At 48.5% G+C, this 20,061-nt stretch overlaps 1 protein-coding gene across 14 annotated transcripts in view; it reads right to left on the reverse strand.

Annotated features, from left to right (window-relative positions):
- Positions 1–316: 316 nt before the first annotated feature.
- Positions 317–20,061, reverse strand: part of DNM1 (dynamin 1) — a 97,437-nt gene continuing 77,692 nt past the window's right edge. For 4 of the 14 annotated variants that reach the window (XM_081967139.1, XM_081967141.1, XM_081967136.1 and 1 more), the window contains 4 exons: positions 18,734–18,904; positions 15,656–15,897; positions 13,038–13,256; positions 317–547 (listed from right to left, as the gene is read on the reverse strand). In XM_081967139.1, the coding sequence (XP_081823265.1) occupies positions 487–547; positions 13,038–13,256; positions 15,656–15,897; positions 18,734–18,904 (693 nt within the window). In that variant the 3' untranslated portion in view covers positions 317–486. Of the gene's footprint in view, positions 548–950; positions 1,836–6,891; positions 6,930–12,101; positions 12,168–13,037; positions 13,257–15,655; positions 15,898–18,733; positions 18,905–20,061 lie in introns of those variants that run through there. The other 10 variants (XM_081967138.1, XM_081967137.1, XR_014176512.1 and 7 more) reach the window with 9 other exon arrangements.

Raw genomic sequence — 20,061 nt, forward strand, 5'->3', positions numbered from 1 at the left:
AGGTGTGTGCAGATGTGTGTGTTTTACACCCACAAACGCACCTCCTTCCTACTCAAGTATTCGCTAAATTCAACAGTGGAGGCATTTAAAGGCTTTAAAACATCTGGACACCATATAGATTTTAGATCTTTATATATATATATATATGTATATGTATGTATATATTTATAGATATTTATATAACAGTAAAGATGTGTTTCATTACTACAATATAACTCATTGGCTTTGTTCGAAGTTCCTTTGAAGCAACCAGGAAGAAGGACAAAAAGAAGAAAGGACAAAGGAAAAAACAGTTTCACTAGAGTCGTATCTGATATGTGCAAGCCACAAGCTACAACAGCACAAAGTTGTGGGGTTTATTTTTGTTTGTTTGTTTTGGATTTGGTTTTTTTTTTTTTTTTTTGGTTGGTTTTTTTAAAGATGTGCGTTCGATCATTCCAGGACAGGACAGCTAAGAGGCAGATTTAAAAGGACGGATGAGCAGAGTTACATATCAAACGATGCCTTTGGACTTTCCGGACGAGAGGGGCTGGCTTTGTTAGGCCGGCTGGAATTCCAAAAAAAAAGAAGAGACAAGGAGAACAAAAAGAAGGAGAAGGGTGGGGGGGAGGAACAAAAGAATTAAAACAATAGTTAAAATACATAAAAGGAACAGACATCAAAACTCAACTCAAAACCGTTCGGATCAAGGAACGTAAATTGGAAGCGGGGGGTCGGACTTAAATTGTGGCTTTTCGAAGGACGGGAAAGTGGCGGATTCCCCCCCCCCCACACATTTATTCCTAAATAGGTAGGTCACAGAGCCGGTAGCCGAGGGATGTCCAAGTCGGTGATAAAAATGTGTAATTTTTTTTTTTTTTACCCCTGTCATGAAATACGTACGTCCTGCATGCAAGGAAGCGAATGGAATCAGCAGAATACTCAAGACATCGACACGTTTGAAGAGGTCCTTGTTTTGATTTTTTTTTTTTTTTTTGTCGGAAGCAAAGCTCGTAAAACATTTACACAGCAAACTCTTTTTTTTTTTTTTTTGAGGAAATATCAGCTGGTCCGTTCTGGCTGAGAAGGAGCTAAATTAAACCTCGTTCTCTCGATCGGAAAGATATCGTGCCAAAAACAGCTCCTGTTGGGCCTCTCCAAGAATCAGAGGGTGACCTCTGAACGCTGGTTTCAATCCATCCGTGGTCAGATCCTCTGGATATCTGCACCATCCAGGAAGCCCCCCCCGGGCCACCAAACCAGTTGGCCCTGCTTGAAAAAAAGGAGGATCAGCCCCTCATCGGCGGGGCACCTTGAATCCTTCTCAAGAACATGAAAGCATTTCCAGTCCCAAGTTCTCTCGCCGAGTGTGGTCCTCAAAAGCACAAGACCACATGTGTCTGTCTCTACTACAGTCCAGTAGACAAAATGAACTACGTCGCTACTGATTAAGGGCTACGGCCGACCCAGGGCAGGCAGGACAACCGAACCCAAGACGGGTTGGGCACATCGAGGCACGGATGTTCCTTTCGGTCTACGCCTCGGCGAACTCACGGCATTCACGAATCATACCCTTCGACTAGGAGGGACTACTCTAGGCTCACAAGCAATACGGACGCACAATAGTAGACAAAAGTGCTCAATTCACTAAAACGAGCATGTTTTTTTTTTTAAACCACATGGAGGAAGGGGCAGAGGAGCCAAGGGTTGGCAGAGTAGAGGAAAACCCAGGCAGGGTGGGGTGGGGTGGGGGGCTTGTCACCAGCTGCCTACAGGCCTTGGGTTATAAATCTAAGAGAGAAGATTCAGCTGGTCGGATTAATGTGGGTCGTGTAGGTGAAGAAGGGCCCTTCCGGCTGTGGAGGCAGAAGAGATAAAAAAGAAAAGCGAGAAGAGAAACACACAGAGGGAGATTAGCATGGTGGCCCACTGTAATTGGTCGTGCTTCTCACCACCTCATCTCGGGCCAGGACCACAGATAGCATGTCCGTGTCCCCGACGGCAGCTACTGGCTAGCATTCCCGCCTCCCTTTCCCTGTCCCAATTGCTGATTAAAGAGAGAGGACAGTCCCGTGACCGTTGGATGGAATCTGGAGGTTGGTCTTCTGGATGGAATCCATCCCAGGACTTTTCCCAAGCCCCACCGCACCCCACCTGGAAAGTAGTCCTGGCCTCTCGACGGCTGTTGAGAAGCATGAAGCACAACTATGGCAATGTTCGTCCAAGCGCATGAAGAGAAATGTTATTGGAGATGGAGGTGCTCTTCTGTGAAGACCTGCTTCTGAAGTTGATAGCTAGTCCATCAACCTGATCGCTGGGCTGCATTCTCTAGGGCTTTGTCCCATTCACTTAGCCCCCACATGGGATTTCCCCACACCGTCTTCCAGCCTTCCCAGTTTGCAAGGACCATTGAATGGGGTGAACTCTTTCCTGGAGGGGGAAGCAACCATCAATGATGCCTTCAACTCAAGTACAACTTGATTGGATTCACTAACGGGCTAGATTCAATGTGGAAAAATCCTAGCTAGGTATATTTTTAAAATAATTATGGAAGACAGTTGAGTCTATCTGTCTGAACAAGCCTTGAGCTTCATCTCTCAAGGCTTCCAAGGCCGTCTTCATTGACATTCATTAATGTCACCCAATTTCCTGAGGTTGCGAGAACTTCATGGCTATCTATGACCATGCAATTTTCACAGCCGTAATACGAAAGGGTCTTCTGCTGTGTTTTCCAACTTCCCAGACTTGGCTACAACCTTGGTCTCCCAAGATCAACCCTGTGTTGGTGTGGCCTTCGTGGGCCTTTCTGGTCCATCAACCTCCAATTTACTTTGGGGTGGATGAAACGTATTGGCTACACAATTTATTCTATCGGCTACTTCTTCCAATGCAGCTCTGTTGACTTGTAGACCACGTGGCCTTCTCCCAAGTCATCTCAAACTCATTTCCTCAGGGCTTCCCTGCCGTCTTTGGTGGTTTTTAAGAGCAGGTCTCAAAAGGGCAACAGTAAACTCCAGCTCTTGGCAAGTCTTGGCAACAAAAACTTCAGTAGCCCTGCCTGAATTGAACTGGATGGACTAGAAGCCAGGAAGACCCTTTAGAAGAAAAGCCAACTTTCACCTATGGGTGGGTTGCTATGTTGCCCGTTGAGCTACAAGCCTCTGATGTAGGATAAGCAGGGATCTAACCACAGTTCTGGGGGGTGGAATGAGATATGTTGGAGATTAATGTGCCCCACCGATATACCATTGGCCTCCCTGGTTGGTTGGTTTTTTGGTTTAACACAAGAACAAGACTCCACACAACTATTAAGGTCTGGAGTCCCACCTCGTAGAGGTGGGGCACCTTAAAGAGGACCTTCTCCGCATTTCTATGAAGGGCTTTCTTATTTTATTCCAAGCCAACTTTAACTTTAACTTTAACTTTTGTTTGATTTCTAAACCGCACCCTCTCCCAGAAGGGACTGCTTCTTTATCCAATCTCTTTCTCTCTTTCTCTCTGTTTTTCAGGAACTTGTTAGAAAAAGCATCAATAGCAAATACTAGTTTGCATATTCATTATCTAATGTTCCTGTTGGGGAACTTTTAAAATTAAATGTGTGTTAATGACTTGTGCTTATAGGGGAAGGGGCAGGGGGATAATTCCTTGTTTTAATCTTTTAGCACATACACATGTACACATGTACACACGTACACACACACACACACACAGATAGGGCAGGGACTTGGCATTCTGAAAGTATCCATTGGAAGAACACATTCATGCAACTCTAAGCAGAAATCGACGAATAATCTTAATACGCAACATTTATTCTGATCATAAATGTTGACCTTCTTGGCTGCCAATGGTCTACCATAGCTGGCCAGCTGGCCATATTCATTTTTTTAATGCTTTGGGCCTCCGGTTTTGTAGAAAAGATGGAGCTAACCTTCTTCCAGATGTTGATGGACTATGGTTCTTTAGAAGCTCCCAGCTAGTCAAACGGATAACGGCACGCTAGGAGCTGAAATTCACGAATCATCTGGAATAATTTCTCTTGTTTCCGAACTGCGGTGTTGATTGTTGTTGGGACTTTTGACGGGGAAAGGTGTGATACCCAGCATCAACAAACCGCATTACAAACGAGAGAACAGTTCCCAGGGATCGGAATCTTGCAACTGTCCTACCTTAATTTCGCAGACATTTATGAAGTCTATTCAGGGGTTTCCCCAACCATCTGTTATTCTTTCCCCTGAAATTAAGTGGACTAAGTGCCTGAAACTTTGAGGGTGTTAGGATGCGGTGTCCGGTATTGTGGCCCGCCATCGAAGCTGGCGGCAGATTCAGCCAGTGAGGAGGTTGAGGAGGAAGATGGGCCAGTCCTGGAGTCTGGAGAAGGCTCTGATGAGGGCTCTGTATCGGAGGCAGAGAGGGGGCCACGGCCGTCTGACAGTTATCAGCTGCCTTCAGACATCAGTGAGGCAGAAGAACAGCTGGAGCCTGTTCCCAGTGTGCGCATGCGCAGAGCTGCCACACAAAGGGAACAGCTAAGAAACAAGGATCGACTTGGGAGTAAAGCAGGTGGACAGTGAATGGCCCTTCCCAGAGGAAATAAAAGAGGGGAGAAAGGGGAGTGGAGTTTGCAGGAGACAATTCGTTCATTCCTGCATGCTTGACAAGTATTGTGGCATCTGAAACATATCGGCCTAGCCACTCTTCAAACCTGACAAAGGTTGGTAATTGTGAACTATTTTAAAAGACTGTTGGCTGGGACTTTGCTGTAGAGGAATTCACTGTAAATTAAATAAAAGGAGTTTATCGGGACCAGGACTCGGTGCTGCTGGAGAAGCCTAAAACATTCAGAACAGTGGTGGGTTCCGGATCCCGTTCCAACCGGTACGCAGCGCGCATGCATCTTAGCGCCTCTGCAAGCCGCCACAACGCTCCAGCTGCTCAGCGAAGCGTCGCGCAGGCGCTGAATGCACCGTGCGTGGAAGCGCAGAAGACAAAAGAGCTTGGGCGAGAAAAAGGAGAATAGATGCAGAGTTGGGGCAGGCTCTACCGTGGAGGAAATGAAATTGGATATAGGAGATGTCAGAAGAAAACTCATGATGGGAACCATCATTGGAGGCCGCCTCTGCGTCTTCTGTGATGAATGGGGGTGATGCTATATACACCTGGGCAGCCCCTGAGTTGGGAAGACTAACCTAGCATTGAGCTCTTAGAGCCGGTGGCAGGCCCTTCTGTTAGGGAAGTCTCACATTGCGACCTGCCAACCCTCTACCTTGAGTTGGTAGGGTTCAACTGGCCACCTTCTTGTTCTACGCAACGTTGCCAGACCACGGATAGGCATGGCCTTGACCCTGAAGACATGACCAGCTTCAGGGGTTTTGGTGATGAGAAGATACACAAGGAAGCAGAGGACGTTCTGGTTCTAAAGTTCTGCTTCAAAAGTGGCCTTCAAACGGTGAGATGATGGTCTCCATTCTCCTTAAAAATAGGAGTTGAGAGTCAACCTGCCCTAGGGTGCAACCTCCTAAGGAGCACTCTTCGACAAATGTCACTAAAACATGCACAACCCAACGTTGCTACTCTACTGGAATCGGGTCACATTAGGAGACGAATGTTGGGGAAGACTTCAAATAAACATAACACACACCAGGAATCAAAGCAGTGGTAGGCTGCAGCCGGTTTAGATCGGTTCAGGTGAATCAGTAGTTGCGACCTGCGTGTGGGCCTGCTCACCCGCCCCCGTGCCGTGCTGTCCTATTTAGCCTTGTTTTTTATGTCGCACGCATGTGCACAAGGTGCGTGAGCGAGCAAAAGGCATGCGCAGGTGGCGCGCATCCTCACAACCTGTGAACTGGTCGTTAAGGTAAGTGCAGCCCACCTCTGGATCAAAGTTGTAGGGACCTGGGTTAGTTTTGTGTTTGGGATCCCAGAAAGCAATACTCCAGTCTGAGACGAGGGATAGATCAGGGGTGGGTTCCAGATCCCGTTCCAACCGGTACGGTTGGAACACGCCCGGTGTCACCCACATGGATGTGTGTGGCAAACGCATGCATCGTACCTGCCTGTGACACCGCGATGCTTTAGCTGCTCGGCAGAGCATCGCACAGGCGCCGTACACACCATGCGCAGAAGCGCCAAAGGTTTAAAGGACAGGTAAGGAGCTCGGGCGGGCAGGCCCCCCAGAGCACCATGCCGGAACGGTACCCAGTGCTCCGGGCAGGCTCTGGTACGCCCGTACTGGGGCATACTGCCTGCAACCCACCACTGGGATGGATCGAAGCTGGGACTTCCCTCGTGTTTACAGGAATGGACAATGGAGATGACTTCCCTCTGTCTCTCCTCTCTCCTACTGCTCAATTTTGTGGGATCTACTGTGTTTTCCCCAAAATAAGACAGGATCTTATTTTCTTTTGACCCCCCCCCCCCAGAAAGAAGCGCTTGGCCTTATTTTCAGGGAGGTCTTATTATTTTTGCAGTGCAGGAGGCTGCGAGCGTGGTCACCTCATGGCTGCTGCTATGTTGCAAGATTTTCAGGGAGGGGGGGAGGCCTTATTTTAGCGCATGCGCTCAAAAGCCCGATTGGGCTTATTATCCAGGGAGGTCTTAATTTTCAGGGAAAGAGGGTAATAAGTACGCTACCATTTTTTTTTGTCTCCTTCCTACCAACAAAGTCTTTGCTACTGAAGATTTTCCCGGCCCCCCCAACAGCCAAGAGGTTTGCAGACCAGACGGAGAAAACAAGGGGGTATTTCTCTCCCCCCCCCCAGATCCCCACACTGGTCTAGGGGAGGCGAGTGGCAGAAGGGCGAGGGCGGGGAGGACACAAGATGGAGAGGAAATGGGACAAGGAGACAGAAAGGTTAACCACACCGACTCGTGCATCAGCGGAGGCCGGGGGTGAATACAGAGCGAAGAACGTACCGGTCTCAGCCAGTCCTCAAGGGTCAGTGATAGTGATTCTGAAAAGACAACATGAGAGCAACAGGGCAGTTCAGACACTGAGGCAGAAGGGCGGACGGCTTGGAGCAAAACAGACGGGCTTGTGTAACCCCTACGCAGAGGCGGGTGAGAAGAAGAAGGGAGGTGCGTCCCATGCTCGCCCCAAGCGCACAGAGAAGACAAGCAGAGTGGGCAGTCAGAAGACACAGCTATGAACCACTGCTCAGTGGACACGGAAAGAGACAATGGATTCCACGCAGCCGTTTGGACTCACACTCCCCGGGACCACATCCACAGGGCACACACACCACCCCCCAAGGCCAAGACGAGGTGATCCGCAGAGGCTTGAAGTGGGGTAAATGTACACACCAGAGACCACAACTTTGCTCAACTAAAGGCCTCACCACGGTCAAGGTGACGTCTGCTGCTGTGTCCATCCCCCCAATTTGTGCCTGCTCGGCATTGGGGTGACAGCCCACATAACCCAATGCAGTTTTGGGGGCTCTTCTGTAGATGGGGGGAGTCTACCCTGGGGGGCACGTGAGGGCAGGCCTTCCAAATACTCATCCCAACCAAGCATTCCAAAAACGGGAAGGTAAGAACCCTTCTGGATACAGACAGATTTACACACACACACTGCCAAAGTTTGACTTGCTTCTTCTCGATCCCACTCTGGCCGTCGTTTTTTCCCCCCCTCCCAACTGGAAGGAAAAAAGCGAGGGGAGAGAAAGAAGGACAAACTTGATGAGAGGATGAAGATGGTGGACTCCTGGCAAGAGGACGAGGCCATCTGGCAAGGGTGAACCAACTTATTCTATATACAAGAGATGGCCTAAGGAGCTTTGGGGGGTGCCATCTCGGGTGTTGGGTTAGGGTGGCGAAGGGACAGCTCCTAGGGAAAGAATTAAAACTGGGCATGGAGGAGGAAGAGAGAGAGAGAGAGAGATTCTGCACCTACTTGATTTGGGAGCTCAGTCTTAGAGGTGACTTTGTTTTTGAGGATTCCTTGTGAGAGGCAGTAGACCACAATCTCTATTGAAGGACTTCCACCTGAGGAAAGCTCCATGTCAACATTCATGGACCTCAACTCTACTTCTCATGGAAGGTCCTACCTTGGTGAAATGCTTAAGGGAGACCCAATCTCTTGGCAACTGGCTGCAATACAGTTAGCCCTTGAAGATTGTCCTGCATACCTTACAAGGAGTGATTTGACCACTTGGATATCAACAAAGATTCAACAACCAAGGATCGTAACAGAGCTGGAAGGGACCTCGGAGGTCTGTTGGGGTGGTCCTACAAGAGCAGTCTTATCCTACCAAACATCTTCAGATGTTCCTCTCTAATCACCACGGGAGATGGTTATTTATTTATTTGTGTTTATCACATTTATGTTGCCGTCCCATCTCCCCATACCTGATGCTGGACAGTGTACAATAAATTCTGCTGTAACAAAGCTATGGACTTACTGAAAAGCATTATGGGGATGGTGGAGAAACCAGCTAGGCAAGTAGAATATAACTATGTGGCTGTCCTGGGACTCTCTTGCTTGATATCAGACAAATTCCTTCTGCCCAATATCTTTATTAGAACTCTAGGTCAGCCCTAAGTGATCTGATGCTTTGCTGCAAGGTGGATGAGATCTTACAACTGCTTAGAAGTTGAGGAGTCAATCATTTCGAGAGTATCTGGAAGTGTTTCTACCTTGATTTGAAATAGAATAGAACAGAACAGAATAGAATATAGAAAGTGGAATGGAATGGAAGAATAGAATAGAATATAGAAAGTGGAATGGAATGGAAGAATAGAATAGAATAGAATAGAATAGAATATAGAAAGTGGAATGGAATGGAAGAATAGAATAGAATAGAATATAGAAAGTGGAATGGAAGAATAGAATAGAATAGAATGGAATGGAATGGAATAGAATAGAATAGAATATAGAAAGTGGAATGGAAGAATAGAATAGAATAGAATGGAATGGAATGGAATGGAATAGAATAGAATATAGAAAGTGGAATGGAATGGAATGGAAGAATCGAATAGAATATAGAAAGTGGAATGGAAGAATAGAATAGAATAGAATATAGAAAGTGGAATGGAAGAATAGAATAGAATAGAATAGAATAGAATAGAATAGAATATAGAAAGTGGAATGGAAGAATAGAATAGAATGGAATGGAATAGAAGAGAATATAGAAAGTAGAATGGAATGGAATGGAATGGAAGAATAGAATAGAATAGAATAGAATATAGAAAGTGGAATGGAAGAATAGAATAGAACAGAACAGAGATATAGAATAGGGATATAGAATAGAAAGAATAGAATAGAATAGAACCGGGTAGGGGAAGAGAAGAGAAGGGAAGAGAAAGGAAGAAAAGAGGAGCTGGAAGGGACCTTGGAGGTCCTCTAGTCCAGCCCCCTGCTCAAGCAGGAGATTCTATCCCATTTCAAACAAGTGACCCTCCAGTCTCTTCTTAAAAACCTCCTGTGATGCAACACCCACAACTTCTGGAGGCAAGCAGTTCCACTGGTGAATTGTCCTCCCTGTTAGGAAGTTTCTCCTTAATTACAGGTAGCTTCTCTCCTTGATTAGTTTCCATCCGTTGTTTCTTGTCCCACCCTCCGATGCTTTGGAAAGTAAGTTCACCCTCCCCCTCTTCTTTGTGGCAGCCCCTCAAATACTGGAAGACTGTTATCATGTCCCTCCTAGTCCTTCTTTTGTCTAGACTGGGCAAACTCAAAATCCTAGCGAATATGGGAAGGGACCTGAGAATTCTTGTTCCACAGCAGCTGGAATGTAGAGTTAGGTTCCAGAAACATCTGCAGAACACAAACCAGGAGCCGGAGCCACCGAATAATCCCTACACCTCTTTCGTGGTTCGTGGCAGAACTCGGAGAGATGAGGACCAAGCTAACGGCCACTTCTAACACGTGACCCAAACTTTCATGGTGGGCGTTGGGAGCTATGGAATGGGGCAGAAGGTCTAGGAGCCCGAAGGGAGGGAGACCAGTTGATTTCAGCCCCTCTGGAGTTTCCTGCCTGTATATAGAATATATAATCCGAATGAAGGAATGGAAAACAGAGAAACGGAGGAAGAGGATGGAAACAACGGACCCTGGAGAAGGATGGACACTGAAATTCAGCCCAAATGGAAGCAAAGAAAGGAGAGGGGGGAAAAAAAAGGAACCAGAAAATGAGATGTGATGGAGGAACAATCAAAATGAAGCTTGCGCAGATGTAGCAGGACATGTACACAACCAGCGAGAATGGGCAAAGCAAGCTGATCAAAAGAAGAAAGGAACAGAATACAGTCCCCTAGGCATCCGGAAAACAATCAAGGCACTAAGTGGGAATGCTGTGGGTTGAAACAACCATTGGCACAACACGAGGTGGCTTGTCGGGCATAAACCAGCATCCTGTAGCGTTTCTAAGTCATTCCCTCCTGCGCTGCAGGGCATCAGGCCAAGCTTCACTCAGGTGCCTAAAGAGGTGAGTAGCGATGGACAAAGCCATCCGTTAGATTCATGCCCTCCCGTGCTAGAAATATTGGTCAAGGTCAAGGTTCCCCTCGCACATACACTCTATTGCCAAAAGTATTTGCTCACCTGCCTTGACTCGCATATGAACTTACTATAAGTGACGTCCCATTCCTAATCCATAGGGTTCAATATGACGTCGGTCCACCCTTGGCAGCTATAACAGCTTCAACGCTTCCGGGAAGGTTCTCCACAAGGTTTTTATGGGAATCTTTGACCATTCTTCCAGAAGCGAAATTTGTGAGGTCACACACTGATGTTGGACACGTTTACGTGGGCTACCACTTCGTGGCTGAGTTGCTGTCGTTCCCAAACACTTCCACGTTCTTATAACACAGCTGACAGTTGACTGTGGGATATTTAGGAGCGAGGAAATGTCACGACTGGATTTGTTGCCCAGGTGGCATCCTATCACAGTTCCACGCTGGACTTCACTGAGCTCCTGAGAGCGGCCCATTCTTTCACCAAAACAGTCTGCGTGCCTAGGGACTTGATTTTACACGTCTGTGGACATGGAAGGGATTGGAACACCTCCTGATTCTGATCATTTGGATGGGGGAGCGAATACTTTCGGCAATATAAGTGTATGTGCTAGTTGTTCCCGAGCGGTGCTCATCTCCGCTTCAAAGCCCAAGAGCCAGCGCAGTCCAAAGACGTCTCCGTGGTCATGTGGCCGGCATGACTCAACGCCAAAGGCGCACGGAACGCTGTTCCCTTCCCACCAAAGGTGGTTCCTATTTTTCCACTTGCATTTTTTACCTGCTTTCGAACTGCTCGGTTGGCAGAAGCTGGGACAAGTAACAGGAGCTCACTCCGTTACACGGCGCTAGGGATTCGAACTGCCGAACTGCCGACCTTTTGATCAACAAGCTCAGTGTCTTAGCCACCGAGCCACAGCATCCCTTACTAGAGATATATGCTGTATAGACATATTTAGTAGAAAACTTGGGAAAAAAGACTTTTGCAAACGTGGCCAGGTTTTTCTACCTCTGCAAAGCCGGCCGGAGTGTTACATTTAAGAGCTGAAAGCACAGCTGGTCCTCGTTTAGCGACATCCTCGCTTAGCCACGGTTACAACGGTGGTGAACGAGCAACCCTTTGCCACACCAATCCTCGCATTTACGAAGCAAAGGAAACTGAATTAAGACGGCAAGAGCAGTTGGGGTCTAACTTAGTGGCTGCTTCGTTGCCAGTCCCAACTCTGGTCGCTAAACGAGGACTCCCTCTAGTCTCCATGCAGGTGATCAAGAAGCAGCATTCGGAAAGACGAGCCTCCTAAAATAACACCTAACTTTGTAAGTGGAGGCAGAGAAGAAAAATTGGATTTTTGAGGCAGCTCCTTCGTTCTCTCGGCTTTCCTAAAATCACATACGCATCGGAAGCGTTTACAAAATTCTGGAGAATCCATGTCTAAATTCGGAAAATAAGCAGGAGGTATGGCATTTTCCTCCCCGAGAACCAGGATGCTTTTAATTCTGCACTTACCTCTCGGAGTTTTTTTCTTCTTCTTTGCAACCAAAATATCAAAGGCGCAGAACAAAATGTATACTTAAATACACACACAATACTGCTTTGTTTCGGTATAATTCAACTGAACAGCAAACCAAAAATAATAATAATGATTGGATTGTGCATAAAGGCAAAGAAATCCCACCGCAAACAGGCCTCGTTTTCCACTGCATCCAGAACGATCGACTTCTCTTAAATGTGTCTTGATTCCCTGGAATTGGATGATTATTTTAATTCAGGATGGACGTTGGGACCCAAAGTCTACTAACCTAGCGCTCTTCCCACCAAGAAACGTGTCCCGGGGAATACGAGACCACTCCTGTTCTGTGGGACACGATCCTTCTACACTTCATCTTACAATAACATATTTGTTTTGTGTGTGTGTGTGGCTTTTGTGTTTTTCCAGGTGGAAGTTTGCGAGATTTCCCCCTCGCTCCCCAAGATCTCATAAAGTGAGATCTTCCCACTTTATATCCTGCCTTCTTTTGCTTATAACGTGACAGATCTGTTTCGCCATATGGGAAAGCCTCTGGATTTTTTGGGGGGCATTTGACAACAGGTCAAATAATCCTATAGGTGCCCAGGATAGCAAGCATTGGCCCCGTTTTCACAAGGGATAAAAGGTAAAGGTTCCCCTCGCACATATGTTCTAGTCGTTCCCAACTCTAGGGGGGCGGTGCTCATCTCCGTTTCAAAGCCGAAGATCCAGCGCTGTCCGAAGACGTCTCCGTGGTCATGTGGCCGGCATGACTCAATACCGAAGGCGCACGGAACGCTGTTCCCTTCCCACCAAAGGTGGTGCCTATTTTTCTACTTGCATTTTTTAACGTGCTTTCTAACTGCTAGGTTGGCAGAAGCTGGGGCAAATCATGGGAGCTCGCTCCGTTTCGCAGAGCTAGGGATTCGAACCGCCAAACGGCCGACCTTTCTGATCAACAAGCTCAGCGTCTTAGCCACTGAGCCACCGCGTCCTGTGTTACAAGGTTAACAACTTGGTTAAAGGACGCCAATTTTAAAACCCATGAAAATAAAGCCGGCTCGAGTTTACACTGCTTACCGTGCCTGGCATGGTCTCACCTACCTTGGGACCCCCGGGGGCGCACGGTTGGGCCGCGAGGGGACTTGCGGGGGTGGCCCGAAAGGATCAGGAGAGGCCCCCGGCCTGGAAGGCACAGGGGGAGCACCACCGAGGCTGGGACCACCAGCAGGCGGAGGTCCAGGAGCTGGTCCTCGCGATCCAGGTCGAGCGGGTGGGACTGCCGGAGCTCTTCTCTGCGGCGTGGGGCTGGAGGTGGGAGACCTGCCAAGGGAGAGACCAGTCAGCTAGAGGGGTCCTTAGCGGAGAGCCCCAAAGAGCATTCAAAAGAGATTGAAGGCGGTCGGATTCTGGGAAGAGGTCGTCCTCAACTTACCACGGTTCGGAAAATGTGACTTATGACCGTTTGTCACCGTTGCAGCTTCTCTCTGATCCCGCAATCAAAATTGAGACGTTTGGCATCTGGTTTGTATTTGGGACGGTTGCAGCGTCCCCCGGAGGTCACGCGATTCTCTTGCCCTTTGTGACCTCCCGACAGCGGGGAAGCTAAATTAGCTTAACAACTAGGTTGCTAATTTGACAACTGCAAGGATTCGCTTAATAACTTGTTTCAAGAAAGGTCGCAAAAGGGGGCAGAGCTCACTTAAGAAATGCCTTGCTTCGCAACAGAATCCAGATTCACTTCATCAACCGGGTTACTTGCCGATCAGCTGCAGTGACTCACTTAAGAATGGTGGCAAGAAAGCACGTACCATGGAGCCAAACAAACATCTCACTTAACAACAGAAAGTTGGGGCTCAATTGTGTTCATAAGTCGAGGACTACCTGTTCTGACCTAGGCTTCCCCAGATCATGAAGCCCACTCCTCGGCCTGATAAAACCCCTTTTATTTAAGTTAAAGGGAATTCCTCTCCAGCAAAGTCCCGGCCAACAGTCTTTCAAGAGATTTCACAACCACAGACCTTATCAGGCTTGGAGAGCTGCCAGGCTGATATCTTCTAAACTCCACGCTGTAGCAGCAATTCCTTGGCAAGAAGTCAGGAACAGATCTTCACCCTAATGAATGGAACTAATGGCCTCCTGCAAACTCCACTCCCCTTTCGCTCCTCTTTTATTCCCTCTGGGAGGGGCCATTCATCGTCCACCTGTGGCCTTACTCCCAAGTCGACCCCTGTTCCTTAGCTGCTCCCTTTGTCTGGCAGCTCTGTGCATGCGCACACTGGGAATAGGCTCCAGCTGTTCTTCTGCCTCACTGATGTCTGACTCCGAAGGCAGCTGATAACTGTCAGACGGCCCTGGCTCTATCTCTGCGTCCGACACAGAGCCCTCGTCCAAGTCTTCCCCAGACTCCAGGACTGGCCCATCTTCCTCCCCAACCCTCCCCACTGTCTCAGTCTGCCACCAGCTCCACTGGCCACTGGCAGGCCACAACACTACCTGGATTTCCTTTTTGTTTGCCACCATCGGTTGCCTAAAGAAATCAAATGGTGTCCCGTTCGCCCCCTATGTGAGCTTTGGTGTGGCGTGTACATAAAGGGTATCCTGGACTTACAACCCTAACAGAGGAGAACATTTCTGTTGCTAAGCAAGACAGCTGTTAAGTGAGTTTCACCCCATTTTACCCCCTTTCTTGCCCCAGTTGCTAAGTGAATCACGGCGGCCGATATATCGGTAAACCTGGTTGTTGAGTAAATCTGGCTTCCCCGTTGACTTTACTTGTCAGAAGGGCATAAAAATGGGGATCGAGTGACACACACACAAACACACCCCCAGGACTCTGCAATCCGTTAAAAAATACGAGCCGGTAGCCAAGCACCTGAATTTCGATTGCGTGGCCGCGGTGGAAGCTACGACGGTCGTAAGTGTAAAAAAATGGGGCTGGGTGCCTTTTTTCAGCGCTGTTGTCACGGTCACCGAGCGAAAGGTGGTAAGCCGAGGACTGCCTATCCGATTCTCACAACTTGGTGACAATTTTTCCAGCAATTTTGTGAAATGGCGAGGAAAAGACCCACTCAGATGGATTCAAAAGGGTGTCCGAACAAAAATGGTAGGGAGACGACGTGGTCTTCTCCTAAGGTGGCCAATGTGGAAAAACGGAAGATGTTTCCACAGGGAAGATAAATGTGGACCAGTGGTGGGTTCCGGATCCCGTACCGGTTGGAATGGGCCCGGGGTCGCCCACAGGGACGCGCTCGGCGTGCACATGCATCATAGCTGCTCGGCGGAGCGTCACCCAGGCGCTGTACGCACCATGCGCGGAAGCGCCAAAGGCTTTAAAGGACAGGTGAGCTCGGCCGGGCGGGCCCTCCGGAGCATCGTACCGGAACGGTACCCGGTGTTCGGGGAAGGCTCTGGTACGCCCCTACCGGGGCGTACCGGCTGCAACTCACCACTGATGTAGACGTACGGCACGGTTCACCTCTTCTTCCCAACCCACTTTAACTCTCTGGGGTAGAAGAGCAGCTGTCCTTGATGGGGTTCCACCCCAAAAATCCTCTGCACCCCCACTTGGCTCTGACCCTCCATGCAGATCCTATGGACGCCATGGTCAACACAGACTTCCCAGCCCGCTTCCTAACTGTTTCTACTGAGGGCGGCCACCTATACAGCTGGGCAGAGGCGCCAGGAAGGTCAGCGGAGCCTCCCCCCTGCGCCGCGGGTACCTGCGTCCGGACGGTATGTTCTGCACCTGCAGCCAAGAGTCGTCCACTGGCGGTGGCAGCGGAGTGCTGCTGGTGGTAGTGTTGATGTCCCCGATGATGTTAAGGGCCTCTCTCAGGGCGTGGTACATGCGCAGCATCTCGTCGCGATGCTGGGCTTGTTCAAGTGACTCCTCCATGAGGGTGTTCTGGTCGCCGCAGGAGTAGAGGTTGGCGAGAAGCTCGGAGTGGATGAACTCCTTGGTCTGCCAGAGAGGAGGCAGAAGGCAGAAGGTCATTCACCCGGACAGCTCTACCATGGTTCTATTCTGAACCGAGGCTTCCCGGGAGCCTGAAGCAAACTCCTTGTTCCGATAAAAACCCCTTTTATGAATTGGCTGTGAATTCTGCTCCTTCACCTCCAGCAAAGTCTTTCGAGGGAGGATTTACAGTCACAGACCTTATCTGGCTTGGAGAGCTGCCAGGCCGAGATCTGCAAAACTTGGCAAGGAGTCTCAGAGAGTCACGAAACAATTAAGCGAACTAATGGCCTCCTGCAAACTCCACTCCCCTTTCGCTCCTCTTTTATTCCCTCTGGAAGGAGCCATTCACCATCCACCTGTGGCCTTACTCCCAAGTTGACCCCTGTTCTTTAGTTCTTCCCTTCGTCTGGCAGCTCTGCGCATGCGCACACTGGGAACAGGCTCCAGCTGTTCTTCTGCCTCACTGATGTGTGACTCCGAAGGCAGCTGGTAACTGTCAGACGGCCCTGGCCCCCTCTCTGCCTCCGACACAGAGCCCTCATCAGAGCCTTCCCCAGACTCCAGGACTGGCCCATCTTCCTCCCCAACCTCCTCACTGTCTGACTCTGCTGGCCACTGGCAGGCCACAACACTGGTTTCCTTCATCCAACCATCTGAACTATCTTATCAGTCCCCTTTGAGGTTCACCTCTGGTAATCACTCCTGATCCCAACCCAGTCAGAAATGATCGGAGTTCTGGATTCCTCAAGAGTTGCCCGCTCCTGATTTAAATCTGAGAATGTATCACTTATCCATGGAACTTTTGAGAACAAGTCCATGCAGCTGGCTTTTCACTTCTTTCTCTCTCTCTCTCTCTCTCTCTCTCTGTCTCTCTCTCTCTCTCTCTCTCTCTCTCTCTCTCTCTCTCTCTCTCTCTCTCTCTCTCTCTCTCTCTCTCTCTCTCTCTCTCTCTCTCTCTCTCTCTCTCTCTCTCTCTCTCTCTCTCTCTCTCTTGTGTGTGTTTTAAATTAAAAGTTTGGGTAGGTACAAGGGTTTTAAACCAATGACAAAAGGGACCCAATGGAGTCACAATTCTCCCTACACAGGAGCATCTTTGTGAGTTAAGCTAGGCTGATAGAAAGGACTTTCCTCGCATCTCCTAGCCAGGAGTAAGTTAAATTCTCTCCATCCCCATTCTGGCCTTCGGGTGCTTTGGAAAATAGCTTGACTTTCCCTCCTCTCTGTGGCAGCCCCTCAAATATTGGAAGACTGCTATCATGTCTCCCCTGGTCCTTCTCTTCACTAGACCAGTCCGTTGAGATGAGAACCCCAAGACCAACAGTTTACTCTCCCCCATATCAATAAACATGCTACTCCGGAATCTGCTACTCCAAAAGCACATCGCTCAGAAAACCTCATACAATTCATTCACTCCACCTGGTGTAGCCTTACGTCACCCACCAGTGGTGGGATTCAACCTGTTTGCACAGGTTCGATAGCTAACTTTTTGTGCAATTCAGCGAAGTGGCTGAATAGCGTCAGCCTCCCCACGCCTGGCCCCACCTCACCCTTCCCCTCGCAGCCACTCCTCACCTCGAAGCTCCGGGGGCAGCTCATTCCAGAGGGAGGGCGCTCCCACAGAGAAGGCTCTCCCCCTGGGGGTCGCCAGCCGACACTGTTTGGCCGACGGCACCCGTCGGCACAAGTGGTGGGGCGGCAGAGCCAGTAGCTGGGAGTGACAAGGAGTTGCTGGGAGGGGAGGGGTGAGGCATGGGCAGGCATGGCGAGGAGAGGATGAGCGAGGCAAGGTGCCCCTCGACGTGAGTGATGTTGAGTTGGCCATGCTCACCCAGTCACAGGACCACCGAGACACACCTACCCAGCCAATCATTAGGGCAGAGAGCCGGTTATTAAATTATTTGAATCCCACCACTGCGTCATACAATACAATACTATACAATAGCAGAGTGGGAAGGGACCTTGGAGGTCTTCTAGTCCAACCCCCTGCCTAGGCAGGAAACCCTATACCGTTTCAGACAAATGGCTATCCAACATCTTCTTGGAGACTTCCAGTGTTGGGGCATTCACAACTTCTGGAGGCAACTTCTGTTCCACTGATTAATTGTTCTAACTGTCAGGAAGTTTCTCCTCAGTTCTAAGTTGCTTCTCTCCTTGGTTAGTTTCCACCCATTGCTTCTTGTTCTACCCTCAGGTCTTTGGAGAATAGTTTGACTCCCTCTTCTTTGGGGCAATAGTCTGAGATATTGGAACACTGCTATCATGTCTCCTCTAGTCCTTCTTTCTCTTAAGTTAGAAGATTAATTCTTCTAACTGTCAGGAAATTTCTCCTTAGTTCTAGATTGCTTCTCTCCTTGATTAGTTTTCACCCATTGCTTCTTGTCCTGCCCTCAGGTGCCTTGGAGAATAGTTTTACTCCCTTTTCTTTGGGGCAGCCCCTGAGATATTGGAACAATGCTATCATGTCTCCCCTAGTCCTTCTTTTCATTAAACTAGACATACCCAGTTCCTGCAACCGTTCTTCATATGTTTTAGTCTCCAGTCCCCTAATCCTCTTTGTTGCTCTTCTCTGCCCTCTTTCTAGAGTCTCAACATCTTTTTTACATCGTGGTGACCAAAACTGGATGCCATATTCCAAGTGTGGCCTTCCCAAGGCTTTATAAAGTGGTATTAACCCTTCACGTGATCTTGATTCTATCCCTCTGTTGATGCAGCCTAGAACTGTGTTGGCTTTTTTGGCAGCTGCTGCCCACGGCTGGCTCCCATTTAAATGGTTGTCCACTAGGACTCCAAGATCCCTCTCCCAGTTTCGACTATTGAGCGAGGTACCACCTATACGTACGTTGTTTATCATAAGATGCATGATTGTCTTGGGCATCAGATCACGGATGGTTTTGTTGACGATGGCCATGTAAGAATCAACAAGGTTCCGGATGGTTTCCACTTGCCTCTCCAACTGGGGATCCATGGAATGCATTAAGCTGTCCGATCCGTTCTCTTCCGAGTCTCCAGACTGCAGAAGATCGACGGGGAGACAAAGCAAGCCATTAACCATCAGAAGCCAAAGAGGACCAGGTCTTAAAGCCCATGCTCTCCTACTTCCCATGGAGAACGTCTGATGCTTCTCTGTAGCAACCTTCATTAGCAAAGACACCACAGAGGGAGGTTAGTATCAGATCCAACCTTTCTTGGACACCATTATCTCCCTTTGCATTTTATCCAAATAATTTACAGAAGAAAATAGAGACTATTCTCCGGCGATACGAAACTTGATGTTGGACAGGTCTTATCAGAGGTTCTCTGAGGCCATCACTCTCCGCTTACATCGGTGCTCTAAAGCACTTCTCCATCCAAGGTCTGCAAAAATCGAATTCAGGTCAAGAATCGGGATTCAGGTTTTATTTATTTTTTGGTTTCGATTCGAAAACCGGAAAACCAATTCAGAGCTTTCTCCCTCCCGCTCTCCAGATCGTATAAATGTCTTAGTGGGAGGGGGTGAAATGAACATTGCGGTTTGACATGCAGTTGTGACTCGGTTCAGAGACTCGATCCAAAGGTGTTTGGATTTAATCTCTAAACCAGGGGTCAGCAACCTGTGGCCCTGGAGCCGCATGTGGCTCTTTTATCCCTCTGCTGCGGCTCCCTGTCACCGATCGGCTCTACAGTTGATAGGGCTTTCGGTTAGGACAGGAAGAGGAAAAAAGGATGCCGTGTTAGGAGGAGACTCTATGGTGGTGGTGGTGGGGAGAGTAGACTTCCGGTCAGCTCCAGAATTGAACCGGGGGCTTCCATTTACGACTTTTGTGGCTCTTTTGAGTGTTTAAGGTTGCCGACCCCTGCTCAAAACCTACAATTTGCATTATTTACGTACATACCTTGCAGGTCCTGGGGACCAATGATTGGGAAACTAGATATTATATATCTTACACGGGAAAAATGTTGTATTTGTACTGATAAATAAATAAAGGAAGACTAGTATAGATCTATTTCAAGCTAATAGCTCGAAATAGATCTATACTAGTCTCCCTTTATATATTTATCAGTACAAATACAACACAAATATAAAAAGGCAACATTAAAAATAAAAATATGGTTTTCTGCCTGGATGGTTTTCTGTGATGAGCCGAAGGACAGAAAGAGGGAGTAGTGACCTTCCTCCCATATTTAGGC

Source organism: Natrix helvetica, assembly GCF_964273705.1.
Source record: "Natrix helvetica genome assembly, chromosome: 15".
Taxonomy (NCBI): Eukaryota; Metazoa; Chordata; class Lepidosauria; order Squamata; family Natricidae; genus Natrix; species Natrix helvetica.